Source organism: Scleropages formosus, chromosome 10 (genome assembly GCF_900964775.1).
Source record: "Scleropages formosus chromosome 10, fSclFor1.1, whole genome shotgun sequence".
Taxonomy (NCBI): Eukaryota; Metazoa; Chordata; class Actinopteri; order Osteoglossiformes; family Osteoglossidae; genus Scleropages; species Scleropages formosus.
The window spans coordinates 3,373,927-3,390,387 of NC_041815.1; the positions used below are offsets into that span (position 1 = coordinate 3,373,927).

The 16,461-nt window shown below is 42.4% G+C and overlaps 2 protein-coding genes across 2 annotated transcripts; both read right to left on the bottom strand.

Annotated features, from left to right (window-relative positions):
* Window positions 1–6,413: 6,413 nt before the first annotated feature.
* On the bottom strand, window positions 6,414–7,394 carry LOC114911603 (olfactory receptor 1-like). The gene has a single exon (XM_029255503.1). The coding sequence runs from the start codon at window positions 7,392–7,394 to the stop codon at window positions 6,414–6,416; it is 981 nt and encodes a 326-aa protein (XP_029111336.1).
* Window positions 7,395–12,761: 5,367 nt separating this feature from the next.
* On the bottom strand, window positions 12,762–13,808 carry LOC114911604 (olfactory receptor 1-like). The gene has a single exon (XM_029255504.1). The coding sequence runs from the start codon at window positions 13,743–13,745 to the stop codon at window positions 12,762–12,764; it is 984 nt and encodes a 327-aa protein (XP_029111337.1). The 5' UTR covers window positions 13,746–13,808.
* Window positions 13,809–16,461: the final 2,653 nt, after the last annotated feature.

The window sequence follows — 16,461 nt, forward strand, 5'->3', positions numbered from 1 at the left end:
CCAGTGGGTCTGGGGTTCGAGTCCTGCTTGGGGTGCCTTGTGATAGACTGGTGTCCCGTCCTGGGTGTGTTCCCTCTCCTCCAGCCATTTTCCTTGTGTTGCTGGGTTAGGCTCCAGCTCCCTGCGACCCTGTATGGGACAAGCGGTTTCAGATGTAATGTGTGTGTACATCAGACTACGTTGTACAATCAATAGACCACACGAGTGTACGTTAGTATTTAATTTTAGTAAATGCATTAGTAGAAGAAAAGGCAGTACTTCTTTATGTGGGGGAATTGAACTGTTTTGTCAAGGTAAGAGTGTGTTTAGTTGGCTGTGTTAATTGTTTTGCGAGTACTTACATTCATTTGTCAAAACGATTGAGGAAAAACTGTAGTTCTTGCCTGGAGGAAATTTGTAGTTTAGGAGAACTTGTAGGCTGATAGACTTGGACCTGCAAAGGCTGCTGGGAAACTTCGTAAATAGGTCTGCTGAGACACATGATGGTTTGTTTGGGTTTCGTGCATATAATGGTTCACAAATTGTTGTTTAAGCTTAGTTTTAATGTATTTTAGGTTTGTCTGTTTTTAACATATTTCTTGTGTGAGCATTCCTATCACTAAGTTGAGTTAAACGCTGTGGCCTGATAATGGTTTGTATGTTTTGGCTGCACTTAACGCTTTTATCTAAAGTTGAGGTGACATTGGACAAGGCACAAGAAACCCCATCACAAACAACCACTGGTACCAGAACAAGTAACAGACCCATCAATGCAAACAGCTGTTAAAGCAGATGACCCATGGATGAGTCAGTCCTGCAGCTTGCAGGCCAAGTTCTGGGACGGAGCAAATGAACCCCTCCAGCTGAGGTTTACACCATCACGTGTGGAAAAACCTGGGCCTTTCCCAGAAATCATCCCAGTTATTAACAAATGATATGCGATTAGAGTGGCACCATGTCTCCAACCACCTGTTAAAGGACCCCAGTCTATTGTGGACTATATCCCCCATGAAGAGCCTAGGTAAAGGATCAGAATTGTGATCAGGGTTGTCTGGTGACTGACTAGGTCCGTGGCCAGCATTGGCTGAGCTGTTTTGAGACCCACTGCATCCTCTGTTTGCTTGCAATCTTGTATTTGTATTTCTGTTTTGTCAAACATGTTTCTATGACTTAAGTTTAAGCCTTTGAAGTGTATCCTGTGCTGCCTGGCCAGTCTGGGGAATCTGAACTGATATCTGTGCTTTTAGAGCATTTACTTTTCCACCCCTCTTTGTGGATGTGGCATAAGATTCAGAAAGGTTTTAGACAACGGAGCAATGTTTGACCTTCGGACTGTCTCAGTGCTGTTGGCCTTTCTATATCATCTGTCAGTTGCCGCTCTATTATTTCTTGAGTTATGTTCCTTCTGGTTTATTAATCAATAATCAGATTTTTAATATGAGATAAAACAAATTAGGCCTGTCAAGTTGTATTATTTGCTCTCAGTTAAGTCTGAGCTTAGTGCTGTACTCTGTGGGGTTTTGTGTAATGGTGGTCAGTGCTTTGCTGTGTTCCGAAATAAATGACACTACAAGATTTTGAGTGAAATCAAGTGTTTACTGAGACTGAGACAACAGCACTAGACAAAACACAAATTAAAAAGTATTGTGAGAAAACGTAGAATAAATGAATGTAAAAATAAACACGCAATTTAAATGCTTGACTTGGAATTGGGTCGGTAGGAGACGGTGAAGTTAAAACGGGTGAAAAACAGGGCCTGATGGACGTTTGGTCGACGGGCCTTCTTGATACTCGAGATTACGGTGGTCGGTGAGTACGAGGAACAAGTGTACCGCTCCCTCGAGCCAGTGTTGCCATTCATTGAGCGTGAGTTTGACAGCAAGGAGTTCCCGGTTTCCTATGTCGTAATTGCATTCGTCCAGGGACAACTTACGGGAAAAGAATGCGCAAGGGAACAGCTCTGTTGTATTCCCTTGCCTCTGGGAAAGAACAGCCCTGACTCTGACTGATGAGGCTTCGACCTCCACCACGAACGGCAGGGCGGCATCGGGATGCTTGAGCACTGGGGCTGAAACATGCCTTCAAACCCTGGAATGCCTTCTCACCAGCATCACTCCAGGGTAGTCGGTGCTCCTCATGCGCAGTGAGGGCCGAGAGAAGAGCCGCCAGGGTGCTGAAGCCTCGAATGAAGTGACGTTAAAAATTCGCGACGCTACGAAAACGCTGGAGTGCTTCCACCGTGGTGGGTCTAGGTCAGGCAGTCACTGCGCGGACCTTCCGAGGGTCCATGGTGACCCTGTTTCGCTCAGGACATAACCCAGGAAAGAGACCTGGGTCTGGTGAAAGAGGTATTTCTTCCCCCTTGACGTACAACCAGTGCTGGAGTAGCTGGCGCAAGACTGTCCGTACCCAGTTGACGTGTTCTTCTCGCGTCTGGGAGAAGATCAGAATGTCATCTAGGTAGACAATCACAAAGCAGTTGATGCAGTCCCCAAGAATGTGGTTCATATAAGCCTGGAAGACTGAGGGAGCATTTGATAGACTCAAAGGCATGACCCGGTATTCATAATGACCCAGGGAGGTGGAAAACGCTGTGTTTCACTAGTCCCCCTTGTGGATATGAACCAGATTATATGCACTTCGGAGATCGACCTTTGTGAAGATGGTAGAACCGTTGATGCTCTCCAGGGCGGCAGATCGGGGCAAGGGATAATGGACTGTGATGGCATTCAGCCTGCGGTAATCGATATAGAGACAGAGACCCCCGTTTTTCTTACCCACAAAGGAGCCAGCAGATACGGGTGAGGTGGAGGGCTGGATGAGACCCGAAGCCAGCGCCTCAGTGATGTACTCCTGCATGGCCTTCTGCTCAGGTAAGGACAGGGGGTACACCTGGCTCCGGGGAGGCGTCGTTCCCGGCAACAGATCGATAGCATAATCCCAGGGTCAGTGAGGGGGAAAGTCAGCCGCTCAAGTCTTACTAAAGACCTCTTAAAGGTCCTTATATTCTTGAGGCACCTCCACTGGGGGAAGCCCCGCAACTCCCTCCACGGACGTAGCCCGGCACAGAAGTGCTAGGCAGGAGTACTGGCACCTGTCGCCCCAGGCCACCAGCTCCCGGGTACTCCACGAGAACATCGGGTCACAACAGACTAGCCACGGGAAGCCTAGAATGATCGGGATGTCTGGAGCATGGATCAAAAAGAAGGTTAGGTTCTCCTGGTGACATGCCCCTATACCAGTCTGGAGCGATGGTTCAAGTGTCCACCACATCCGACCCTAGGGGTTGGCTGTCAAGGGCACTCACACGCAGCTTGACCTCACAGGTCGGTGGGAAATGTGGTGCATGTTAGAAAACACCATATCCATAAAACAACCGGCTGCCTCAGAATCTATCAAGCCAGGGGCATGCAACAGGTGTCCCTCCTAGGCTATACAGACCAGCAACATCAGTTGGCCCTGTACTCCCCGGGACTCACGTTTGTTTCCCCTGGAGTCCTTTGAGGTGGCCGCAACGGACAGGCTGATCGGACGTGGCCCGGGGAGCCACAGTAGAGGGACAGGTTTCCCAGAATGTGGCACCTCCTCCCCTTGGGGTCTGGTTTGCTCTGGCCCACCTGCAAACCGGGTGGTGGCAAAGGATAAAAAGTTGGGCCACTTCACAGGGTTTGGTCCCGGCTGAGGTTGTCCACCGCAATGGCAGTCTCCACGAAGTGGTCGAAGCTCCAATTTTCCCCCCGATAGATGAGCTCCTCTTGGATCTGGGGTTGGAGCCTGTTTCAAAAGCAGGTAAGAAGGGCTGTGGAGTTCCAACCACTTTGCTCCACCAAGGTCTGGAACTCAAGGGCCTAATCGGCCATGGTCCGGGTTCCCTGGTGCTGGTGCAGGAGACGGTGACTGGCCGAATGATCTGCATAAGGATGGTCAAACACCGCCTCAAACCTTTTCTGAAAGGTGGCGTAGGTCGTCTTCGGGCGCATGCGCCACACCGCCGTCACCCAGGTGCACATTGGACCAAGTAGCAGCACCACCATGATCACAATCATTGCATTGTCGGATTGGTACATTAAAGGAGAGCAGGCGAACACCAGCTCGCACTGCATCAAGAAACCTTAACACTGCTCTGATGTTCCATCGTACCTCTCTGGGGTGGCGATGTGCATCCTTGGGTAGGAGGTGCTGGCGCAGTGCTCTCTTAGGGGGGAGCGGGCTCAGCCTCCTCGGTGGGTTTGAGAACCCCCCCTGGCTTGGAGGACTTTTATCAGCCCGTTTAGCATCTCTTCAAAGCGTTTAAGGGTCTGTTCATGAGCACCGAGAAGTGCGCCCCGCAACGCCAAAGCACTCCGCAGATAGACGAGTTATGCTGAGTCCGGAGTAGAGGTGGAATCTTCTGTCATGGCGACAGGACTCAGGAAGGTGATGCAGTCAAGCGCAAATTGAGTTTTCCTTTTTATTGGAAAACAGGGAGCAGGCAGGAGAATGGTCAAGGGTCATGCGATCGGTAAACGTTGTTGAAAGGACAAGACAGGAATTGAGGTCAAGAAGAAAACAGGCAGAAGGTCGGTAATCCAAAACGAGTTGCAACAAATGCGGGTCGAGCAGGAAGCAGCGGTTGCCCATTACTGAGGTACCCAGTAGGCAACCCATCGACGCTGCCTTTTATCTGCTATCCCATCAGGGTGCAATAGGTGTTGCCGATATGCTGGCAGATGGGGTCGTGACAGCTGTGTGCTGTTCTCTGGTGGGTCTGGGGTTCGAGTCCTGCTTGGAGTGCCCTGTGGCAGACGGGCCCCCGCCCAGCCTCGCGCCCTGTGTTGCTGGGTTAGGCTCTGGTTCACTGCTACCCCGCTTGGGACAAGCCGTTTCAGCCAGAGTGTGTGAAAACCTCAGTATCTGTGGCAAAACTACTATTACAGAACTGTACAAGTTTTTATGTGCTTATTCAAAGCAATGGTTTTCAACTGGAAACAAGAGAAAGGCAAGAACTAAAAAAAAGATATTGACTTTAGATGCCTTGTCTTTAGTACTGTGTGAAACAACAAGCAATTTAAAATATGTATTTTTAGTAGTTCTGCCCAGATCCTTGCATATTAGGCAAAGGAAGTGCTTTGGTAAGAGACTACAGACCATAAAACCTTAAGGCACAGAACATATTAAATGGTAGTCTTAAAAGATCCCTTGTCTCATAATATAAAGAAACATAAAACTTCAGCTATTTCAAATATACATACATTGTACACATACAGTATTTGGGTAGTTTTTTCAGCAGTAAGTTTTAAATAGCTTGTAATTCTCTAAATAAAACCACACCAAAGCTTTCAAATACAACTCCAATTCCAAAAAGTTAGGAAGGACTTGGCCTTTATATATATTTAATGCAGGCTCATTGTATAGTAAAGCATGATTTCACCTGTTTCAGAACATCTTGCTATTTCAAATTTTCACATTGTTATTAGTCCTAAACACTTGACTGTCACAGCTTTTTTGGAACATGTTGCAGGCATTTATTTCAAAATAAACGTTTATCTTCAAGAACAATGCAGTTGATCTGGTAAACGTGAAATGCCTTGTCTTGATACTGTTTTTGTTTGAATACAAACCAAAGTAAATTTACAAATCACTCCTTTTTGTTTTATGTTGTTTTAGCATTTTCCATAATGTCCCAAGTTTTTTGGAATTGGTGTTGTATTTTAATGAAAAATATGTTCTTCATTAAGTCTAGACTATCTACTCCTGTCAGAATCAAAGTGAGTGTTATTGTCACTCCACCTACAGCTTAGTCACACATACAGGAGAATAAAATTTTGTTACTCTTGGACCTTCGTGTTACATAGAACGTATAGTGCAGTGTTCTACCAATAGACAAATGCAAGTACAGGACAGTGCAGGATAAGAAATCTCAGACTTCTACAAAAGTTTTTCAGCATATCAATAAATTAAACTTTAAGCACATTTTAGAACTCCTGATTGGAAACAGGGGGTGCGGTGGCGCAGTGGCGTAGTGGGTTGGACTGCAGTCCTGCTTTCCGGTGGGTCTGGGGTTCAAGTCCCGCTTGGGGTGCCTTGTGGCGGACTGGCGTCCTGTCCTGGGTGTGTCCCCTTACGCCCTGTGTTGCCGGGTAGGCTCTGGTTCCCTGTGACCCCGTAAGGGACAAGCGGTTCTGAAAATGTGTGTGTGATTGGAAGCGATGATCTTACATGGATTCTTCCAATTTAAAAAAGTTGTTGTTTTTAGATCATTGAAACACCATCTTTGTCAACGCATATTTTAAGGGTGTCTATTCCTAATGCCCCAAAACTGCCTACCTTTTGGGATGTCTTTTTTTTTGAATGACAGAGGAAGATGAAAAACAAAGAAATACAAATGTTGCTGAACTAGGTATGTAAATATACATTGTTTTTATGCAGTACAAAAAGGATGATGAATGATGAGATTATTCTTCTAAAGCAGTTACAGTACTGAGTGTATTTGCTCTGAACATTTTTTTGGCAAACTCCTTGATCTCCACGGTATTCAGTGAATACACAATGGGGTTAATCATTGGAGGTAATGAGTATGACAGTGATGTATTGATTATTTTGGCATTGCGGTGGATGGAGACAGTCATAGCAGTTATGTAAGTACACGCTGTCGGAATGTAAAATATTGACACCAGTGTGAAGTGAGAAAAACAAGTTTGAAGGGCTTTTAAACGCCCTTCCCATGACGTGATTTTAAATAGTGCCACCAAAATACAGATGTATGACAATCCAATTAGAGTTAGTGGTAGAAAAATGAATATAGCTATGTTAAAATAAGCCATGATGATGTTCAGAGAATAGTCATTACAAGCCAATCTGTATAATGGTCCATTGTCACAGAAGAAGCTATCAATCACTGTAGACTCACAGAAGGAAAGTCTGGTGTGTAAACCCACTGTGAAAGACATGACTGCTGAATTGAATGTCCATGTGACAGTGATAAGCACCCCTACTGAGATGTTTGTGACAACAGCATGGTACCTCAGTGGAATACATATTGCAACAAATCTGTCATATGCCAGAATAACGACAGTGGTTGACTGCATAGAGCTAAAGAAAAACACAAAAAACAAATTTGCCAAGCAAGCCTCATAAGAAATTTCCTGTGAATCAAAGAGAAAGGTTTTAATCAAATTAGGAATAAGTGCAGTGCTCTCGCACACATCAACGATGGCTAAGTTAAAAATAGCCATATACTTTGGGGTGTGAAGACTGCGGTCTGTGTAAATAATAATCATGACAAATGAGTTTCCCAGCATGGTAACAACATAAACAAAAGACAAGAAAATGTAGTAGTAGTTGCTATGTGGAATGTTAGAAAATCCACTGATGAAAAAGAATGCAGGTCGCAGAGGCACATTCAAGGAGGAATTCTTGGAAAACATGGCACTCATCTTCCTCTGGCTTCAACTTTTTCAGACTACGAAATACAAAATTTATCATGTTATCTGCAAATATCAACCACAAGGGAAACATGGTGCTGAGTGCTTTTTTTCAGCCACATGTAAATTGTGTATAAATGGTGATTTAAGTGATAATGTTTTTATAACAATGGGACTGAGTACATATAAAAGCTTTTTCATCGCTGATCAAAATTGACTGACTAAAATTGTACATGACATTTTAGAACATTAAGAATTTATACTAAACAATTCACCTGGAACAGTATATAATCAGAAGTAATGGATGATGAATAAAACCTTAATCAGAAATACATTTAGAAGTATATTTTAAAGCGTTTACAATACTCACCATAACATCTCACTTAGTCTCAAAAGGTAGTAATAAATTTTTTCTTTATAAACCAGTCATCTGAATATTATTGCCTATTTCCACGAAGCAAAGATCTTATTTTGGTGGAGTCTTCTTCAATGTAACCTACATCCTAACAGTGGATTTGCAAACAACTCCATGGCTTTTATGCATGGCACTCTGAATAAGTCCACTTGTATGACATCACAGTAAGAGAACGGCAGTTTAATTGATTTTTTTTTTTTTAAATTTTCCATTTATGGTCAGACTTACTTCCTTGTTAACTCTTTTGCTTTGTATGTAGGGTTTTGGTTTTCTATGTTGAAAATAAGGACTCTGACAGTACTCAGATGTTATAAGTTTCTTTGGAATTGCATTGTCAACCACCATTCAAAGTACACTATTCTAGCTACTTTATGACTGAGCTGTTGTTGCTCCTAGATGCTTCCAGTTCACAATAATAGCACTTACAGTCAACTGGGGCAGATGTAACTGAGCAAATTTCATGTATCGACATGTGACAAAGGTGGCATCCTATGAAAATGCCACGTTCAAAGATGCGGAGATCTTTAGAACGAGCCATTGTACAGCCAGTGTTTGTCAACGGCTGAAGCTTGAAGTCAATAATTATAAGGGGTGTCCAAATACTTTTGACCCTATAGTGGTTGGTACATGGGTACAATATCAATATGTCTCCTAGGATTCAGTATCCATCTTTACAACCCTAAAAGTGAGCTGCTTCTTAAAACTAGTGCAACATAGGCTGTTGATCAACTTATACCATCTTGACGTATCTTCCGTGGCCTCAGTAACAATTTTGTTGGTTTCCCCTGCTCTTATTATTCACAAAGCCTATCTTTCCTGCACTTCCCTGCAAAGCCCCTGCAGTTTATACCATACAGCTTGCCTTTCAGCTACTTAGTCAGCAGAACTTATCCATCCTTCCCTTCATACTTGCCCAGCTTCCTGTCACTGACCTCCTCTATGAATTCTTGCCAAGTGCTGTGGCATCTTTCATGACAGGTCACTTAACGTACATTTTCAGTGTTTTGCCTGTGCTGTAATTAAAGGAAATTATTTGCTTGTGGAGAATGGGGAATTGGGTGGGTATTGAAATGGGCAGAACTGTTGTTACATGGCAGTCTCTATTACTGGTGGAAAGGGTCTTCAGACCTCATCCTGGATGAGGATTGAGCTTAGCAGCTTGGTGGAGACCTCTACCAAAGTTAAATGTGTGGACAGGCACTGCTAAATTTAAACTGCAAGAAAGAATTAACCTGTCTTACAGTCTGCTGATGTATCACATTTGAGTGGCTGGTTTGGGTGTGTAATGACCATGCTTTCCTGCTAGTATTGAGTGACAGGAACCCTGGCCTTCAGATGGAAACCAGAAATTGAAGTTGGAGGAGTGTGGTGGAGCAGATCATCCCACCAGGCATGACTGAGAATCCCAAGTACTGTGGCGGGTTGTGTGTTTTATTGGTTGGCAGGAAGAGAGCCAACCATTCCGGGCTGTGTATTTTAGTTCTTGCCTGGAGGGGATTTGTAGTTTATGAGAACTGGTAGGCTGGAAGACCTGGACCTGCACAGGCTGCTGGGCAACTTCGTAAATAGCTCTGTTAAGACACATGTAGGTTTGTTTGGGTTTTGTGCATGTAATAGTTCACAAACTGATGTTTTGTTTTCTTGCCTTTTACGAGTGCCTTTCATGGCTGCTTTTATACGAGAATGCAGGGAATTGTTATCAGGATTGTATGGTGACTGACTAGGTTTGTGGTCAACATTGGCTGAGCTGTTTTTATCGAGACCCACTGCATCCCCTCAGCTTGCATGTTATCTTGTTTTTATATTTATGTTTTTACAAACATGTTTGTAAGAATTAAGTTTTAGCCTTTGAAGTGTACCCTATGTTGCCTGGCCAGTCTGGGTTATCTGAACTGATATCTCTGCCCTCAGGGCATTTGCTCCTTTGCCCCTCTTTGTGGGTGTGGCATAAGCTTCAGAAAGGTGAGTTGTTTAGAGGTTTGAGACAACAGGGCAATGTGTGATCTTCGGACTGTCTCAGTGCTATTGGCCTTTTCAATAATCATCCATCAACTGCCACTCTATTTTTTCTTGAGCTGTGTTCCACTATATAATTTCTTGAGTTATGCTCTTTTTGGTTTATTAATCAATAATCAGGTTTTTAGTATGAGCTAAAACAAATCAGGCCTGTCAAGTTGTATTATTTGCTATCAGTTAAGTCTGAGCTTAGTGCCGTACTCTGTGGGGTTTTGTGTAATGGTGGTCAATGCTTTGCTCTGCTAAGAAATAAATGACACAAAGATTTCGAGTGAAATCAAGTGTTTATTGAGACTGAAAGAACAGCACTATACAGAACACAAAATTAAATGAAATTGTGAAAAATTAGAATAAATGAATGTGAAAATAAACATGCAATATAAATGCCTGTCTACACACAGGCCTCCTATGTCTATAAAGTGGTACATTATGTAAATTCAACTGTAAGTGTGTTACCATTAGCAAATTATCAGTAAAAAGTTTTAAAGGTGATGAATAAGTTGCATTTTCCAGAGGTGTGAGGTAAACAGGTTACAAGAAGTAAACAATGATTGAAACCTAATTACAGACGTACTTTAATAGTTTATACATTCGTCCTGTTTCATATTTAACATTTCAGTGAGTACTGTTTGTTCTGCGTTGTTGTAAGACTACTTTTGTAAAGTCTCAGCCTCTTTTTCATCTGGTGCATGATGAAATTAACTAAGGTCACATTGATCATGCCATTTCTTCAGCGATTCTCCTTCATCTATAGAATGCTTGTATACTTTGTTTAATGTCAAGTCCCACTCTTGATGTTTATGTCTTCTTTACATTACTCCTCAGATTATATGCTCCTCAAAGTACAAAACTGATGTCTGTCCTGAGTAGATACAAGTGAATTTGGGATTTAGGTCATGGTCATTAAAAAAAAAATTAAGATGAAACCTCAAGAGGGGGTGCAGTGGCCCAGCGGGCTTAACTGGGTCCTGCTCTCTGGTGGGCCTGGGGTTTGAGCCCTGCTTGGGGTGCCTTGTGATGGACTGGCATAAGTTTCTATGTGCTCATTCACAACGATAGTTTTCAACTGGAAACAAGAGAAAGACAAGACTTACTTACTTACTCTCACTCACTCACACTCACTCACACACTCACACACACACACACACACACACACTGTCTGAAGCTGCTTGTCCCAAGCGGGGTTGTGGCAGACTGGAGTGGAGCCTAACCCGACAACACAGGGTACAGGGCTGGAGGGGGAGGGGACACACCCAGGATGGGATGCCAGTCCATCACAAGGAACCTCAAGCAGAATTCAAACCTCAGACCCACCAGAGAGCAGGCATAGGCCAAACCTGCTATGTCACCGTGCCCCCCTCAAGAGAAGAACTACAAAAAAGATATAGACTTTAGATGCCTTGTTTTTAGTACTGTGTGAAACAACAAGCAATTTGAAATATTGTAACAACCCGTGTTACTGTGTTTAGGTGGGAAGATGTGTTTGGTGTAAATAGTTGCATTTTGGGAAAAATGTGAAATATGGGTGTGCAACCACTGGGGGCACTTCTCGGGGAAATGATGGGGTGACCATGTTTGGGAGGATGCTGGATGACAGTCTAGGGGCACTGTGTAGGTTGGGAAGACTGCTTTGAGGTGCACATCCTGGAGGAGTCAAGCACTTTGGACTGAGAGCATCGTTTCTTTGTGTGTTAGTGTTCAAATAAAATTAAGTGAATGTTGTCTCTGCATCCTTCTTCACCCTATCCAAATCTATGGTGCTTCATACCACAATATGTATTTTTGGTAGTTCAACCCAGATTCCTGCATATTAGACAAAGTAAGTGCTTTGGTAAGAAATTAAAAACCGTAAAGACTTAAGGCACAGAACATATTAAATGGTTGTCTTAAAAGGACCCTTGTCTCATAATATAAAGAAACATTAAACTTCAGCTATTTCAAATATAAGCACGTTGTATACATACAGTATTTGGATGATTGTTTTTCAGAAGAAAGTTTTATATAGCTTGTCATTCTCTACACAAAACCACACCAAAGCTTTCAAATACAACCCCAATTCTAAAAAGTTAGGAAGGACTAGGCCTTTATATATATTTAATGCAGGCTCATTGTATAGTAAAGCATGATTTCACCTGTTTCAGAACACCTTGTTATTTCAACTTATAGTTATTAGTCCTAAACACCTGACTGTCACAACTTTTTTGGAACATGTTGCACGTTGGATTTTTAATTAATTTCAGAATAAACGTATATCTTCAAGAAAAATGCAGCGGATTTGGTAAAACGTGAAATGCCTTGTCTTGATACTGTTATTGTTTGATTACAAATCAAGGTAAATTTACAAATCATTCCTCTTTGTTGTATGTTGTTTTAGCATTTTCCATAGTGTCCCTAGTTTTTGGCAACTGGTGTTGTATTTTGATCAAAGAATATGTTCTTCATTAAGTCTAGACTATCTGCTCATGTCAGAATCAAAGTGAGTGTTATTGTCACTCCACCTACAGCTTAGTCACACATACAGGAGAATAAAATTTTTTCTCTTGGACCTCCGTGCTACAGATAACATATAATGCAGTGTGTTACCAATAGATGAGGTCAAATGCAGGATAGTGCAAGATAAGACATCTCAGACTTCTACAAAACTTGTTCAGCACAGCAATAAATTAAACTTCAAGCACATTTTAGTGCTCCTGATTAGAAGCAATGATTTAACATGGATTCTTCAAATTTAAAAAAGCTGTTGTTTTTACATCATTGAAATACCATCTTTATCAATGGATATTTTAAGGGTGTCTATTCCTAGTGCCCCAAGACTGACTACTTTTTGGGGTGTCATTCTTTTGAATAATACAGAAAGATGAAAAACAAAGAAATAAAAGTGTTGCTTACCTTGGAATGTAAATATACATTGTTTTTATGCAGTACAAAAAGGATGATGAATGATGAGATTATTCTTCTAAAGCAGGTGGAATTCTATTGAGTCTATTTGCTCTGAATGTTTTTTTGGCAAACTCCTTGATGTCTGCAGTATTCAGTGAATACACAATGGGGTTAATCATTGGAGGTAATGAGTATGACAGTGATGTATTGATTATTTTGGCATTGCGGTGGATGGAGACAGTCATAGCAGTTATGTAAGTACACGCTGTCGGAATGTAAAATATTGACACCAATGTCAAGTGGGAAAAGCAGGTTTTACAGGCTTTTAAACGCCCTTCCCATGACGTGATTTTAAATAGTGCCACCAAAATACAGATGTATGACAATCCAATTAGAGTTAGTGGTAGAAAAATGAATATAGCAATGTTCAAATAAGCCATGATGATGTTCAGAGAATAGTCATTACAAGCCAATCTGTATACTGGTCCATAATCACAAAAGAAGCTGTCAATCACTGTAGACTTACAGAAGGAAAGTCTGTTAATCAAAACCACTGTGAAAGACATGACTGCTGAATTGAATGTCCATGTGACAGTGATAAGCACTCCCATTGAGATGTTTGTGACAACAGCATGATACCTCAGTGGAAAACATATAGCAACAAATCTATCGTATGCCAGAATAACAAGAGTGGTTGACTGCATACAGCTGAAGAAAAATACAAAAAACATATTTGCCAAGCAAGCCTCATAAGAAATTTCCTGTGAATCAAAGAGAAAGGTTTTAATCAAATTAGGAATAAGTGCAGTGCTCTCGCACACATCAGCGATGGCTAAGTTAAAAATAGCCATATACTTTGGGGTGTGAAGACTGCGGTCTCTGTAAATAATAATCATGACAAATAAGTTTCCCAGCATGGTAACAACATAAACAAAAGACAAGAAAATGTAGTAGTAGTTGCTATGTGGAATGTTAGAAAATCCACTGATGAAAAAGAATGCAGGTCGCACAGGCACATTCAAGGAGGAATTCTTGGAAAACATGGCACTCATCTTCCTCTGGCTTCAACTTTTTCAGACTACGAAGTACAAAATTTATCATGTTATCTGCAAATATCAACCACAAGGGAAACGTGGTGCTGAGTGCTTTTTTCAACCAAATATAAATTTTGTATAAATGGTTATTTAAATGATAATGTTTTTATAATAATGGGACTGAGTACTTATAAAAGCCTTTTCATCTCTGATCAAAATTGACTGACTAAAATTGTACATGACATTTTAGAGGAATATTAAGAATTTATACCAAGAAATTCACTTGTAAAGTATATAATCAGAAATGATGAATGATAAATAAAACCTTAATCAGAAATACATTTAGAAGTATATTCCAAAGCATTTACAGTACTCACCATAACATCTCACTTAGTCTCACAAGGTAGTAATAAATTTTTTCTGTATAAACCAGTCATCCAATAGAATCTTATTGCCTATTTCCACGAAGCAAAGATCTTATTTTGGTGGAGTCAACTTCAACGTAACCTACAAGTTAACAGTGGACTTGCAAAGAACTTCATGGCTTTTATGCATGGCACCCTGAATAAGTCCACTTGCATGACATCACAGTAAAAGAATGGCAGTTTAATTGATTTTTTTTTTCCTCCATTTTCCATTTAAAGTCAGACTTACTGCTGTGTTTTATCTTCTGCCCTGAATGTAGGGTTTTGGTTTTGTATTTTGAAAATAAGGACTCTGACAGTTCTCAAGTGGTATAAGTACCTTTGGAATTGCAGTCAGACACCATTTAAAGTACGTTATTCTGGTGACTTTGTGGCTGAGCTGTTGTTGCTTCTAGATGCTTCCAGTTCACAATAATAGCACTTACAGTCAGTTGGGGCAGATGTAGCAGAGCATGGGGGGGTGCGGTGGCGCAGTGGGTTGGACCACGGTCCTGCTCTCCGGTGGGTCTGGGGTTCGAGTCCTGCTTGGGGTGCCTTGCAATGGACTGGCGTCCCGTCCTGGGTGTGTCCCCTCCCCCTCCAGCCTTACGCCTGGTGTTGCCAGGTTAGGCTCCGGTTCCCCGCGACCCTGTATGGGACAAGCGGTTCTAAAAATGTGTGTGTGTGTGTGTAGCAGAGCAAATTTCATGTACTGACTTGTGGCAAAGGTGGCATCCTGTGACAGTGCCACGTTTAAAGTTGCAGAGATCTTTAGAACGAGCCATTCTACAGCCACTGTTTATGAATGGCTGACACATGAAGTCAATAATTATGAGGGGTGTCTAAAAGCTTTTGGTTTTATAGTTTATTTTTACCTTGAGCTTGGTACATCGGTATAATGTCTATACATCTCTAATACCTATAATAGGATTCAGCATCTTTCTTTACAACCCAAAAGTGAATTCTTATGGTAACAATTTTGTTTGTTACCCCTGCTCTTATTATTCACAAAGCCTATTTTTTCTGCACTTCCCTGCAAAGCCCCAACAGTTTATACCCTCTCCCTTGTTTTTTGAAGCTATTTAGTGAGCAGAGCTTATCCATCAGTCCCTTCACACTTGCCCAGCTTCCTGTCACTGACCTCCTCTATGAATTGTTGCAATGTGCCGTAGCATCTTTTATGAGAGGTCACTTAATGTATCGTTTCAGTTTTTTGTCTGTGTTGTAATTAATGGAAATTATTTGCAGGTCGAAATTGGGAAATTGGGTGAGTCCTGAACTGGACAGATCTGTTGTTACATGTCAGTTTCTGTTACTGGTGGACAGGGTCTTCAGACCTCATTCTCAACAGGGAGAAAGCTTAGCAGCATAGTGGAGACCTTGACCAAGGCAAAGTATGTGGACAGGCACTGCTGGCTACTAAACTGCAAAAAAGAACTGACCTTCCTTACACTCTGGTGGTGTGTGAGATCTGAGTAGCTAGTCTGGGTGTTTAATGACCATACTTTATTCCCAGTGTTGACTTACAGGAACCCTGGTCCTCAGATGGAAACCAGTAACTGAAGTTGGAGGACTGTGGTGGAGCAGATCATCCCACCAGGCATGACTGAGAACCCCAAGTACTGTTGCAAGTTGCATGTTTTATTGGTTGGCAGGAAGAGAATAAGATCACGGACACAAGCCGATGAAACAAGTTTTCTCTGCAAGGTGTTGGGAATCATTCTCAGTGACAGGGTGAAGAGTTCGGACATCTGGGAGAAACTCAGAGTAGAGCTGCTACTCCTCCACATTGAGAGAAGCCAGCTGAGGTGGTTCGAGCATCTGCTAAGGATACCCCCTGGGCACCACCTTTAGGAGGTATACCATTCACGGCCAACTGGGACGAGGGCTGGAGATCAGCCTAGGATCCGCTGGAGGGATTATATCTCCCAGTCAGCCTGGGAGCGGCTGAGGATTCCCCCGGGTTGAGCTGGAGGAAGTTGCGAGAGACAGGGGTGTACGGGCCTCTGTGCCCTCCCTGTTGCCACCGTGACCCTAGAAGGACAAGCGGGCAAGAAAATGGATGAATGAAAGAATAGACATAATTAGTGGGAATTATTTGCAGGTACATAATGGGAAATTGGGTGGGTATTGAAATGGGCAGAACTGTTGTTACTTGGCAGTCTCTATTACTGGTAGAAGAGGTCTTCAGATGTCATTCTGGACAGGGAGAAAGCTTAGCAGCTTGGTGGAGACCTTGACCAAAGTAAAATGCATGGACAGGCACTGCTGGCTACTAAACTGCAAAGAGGAATTAGCCTTCCTTACAGCCAGCTGGTGTATGAGATTTG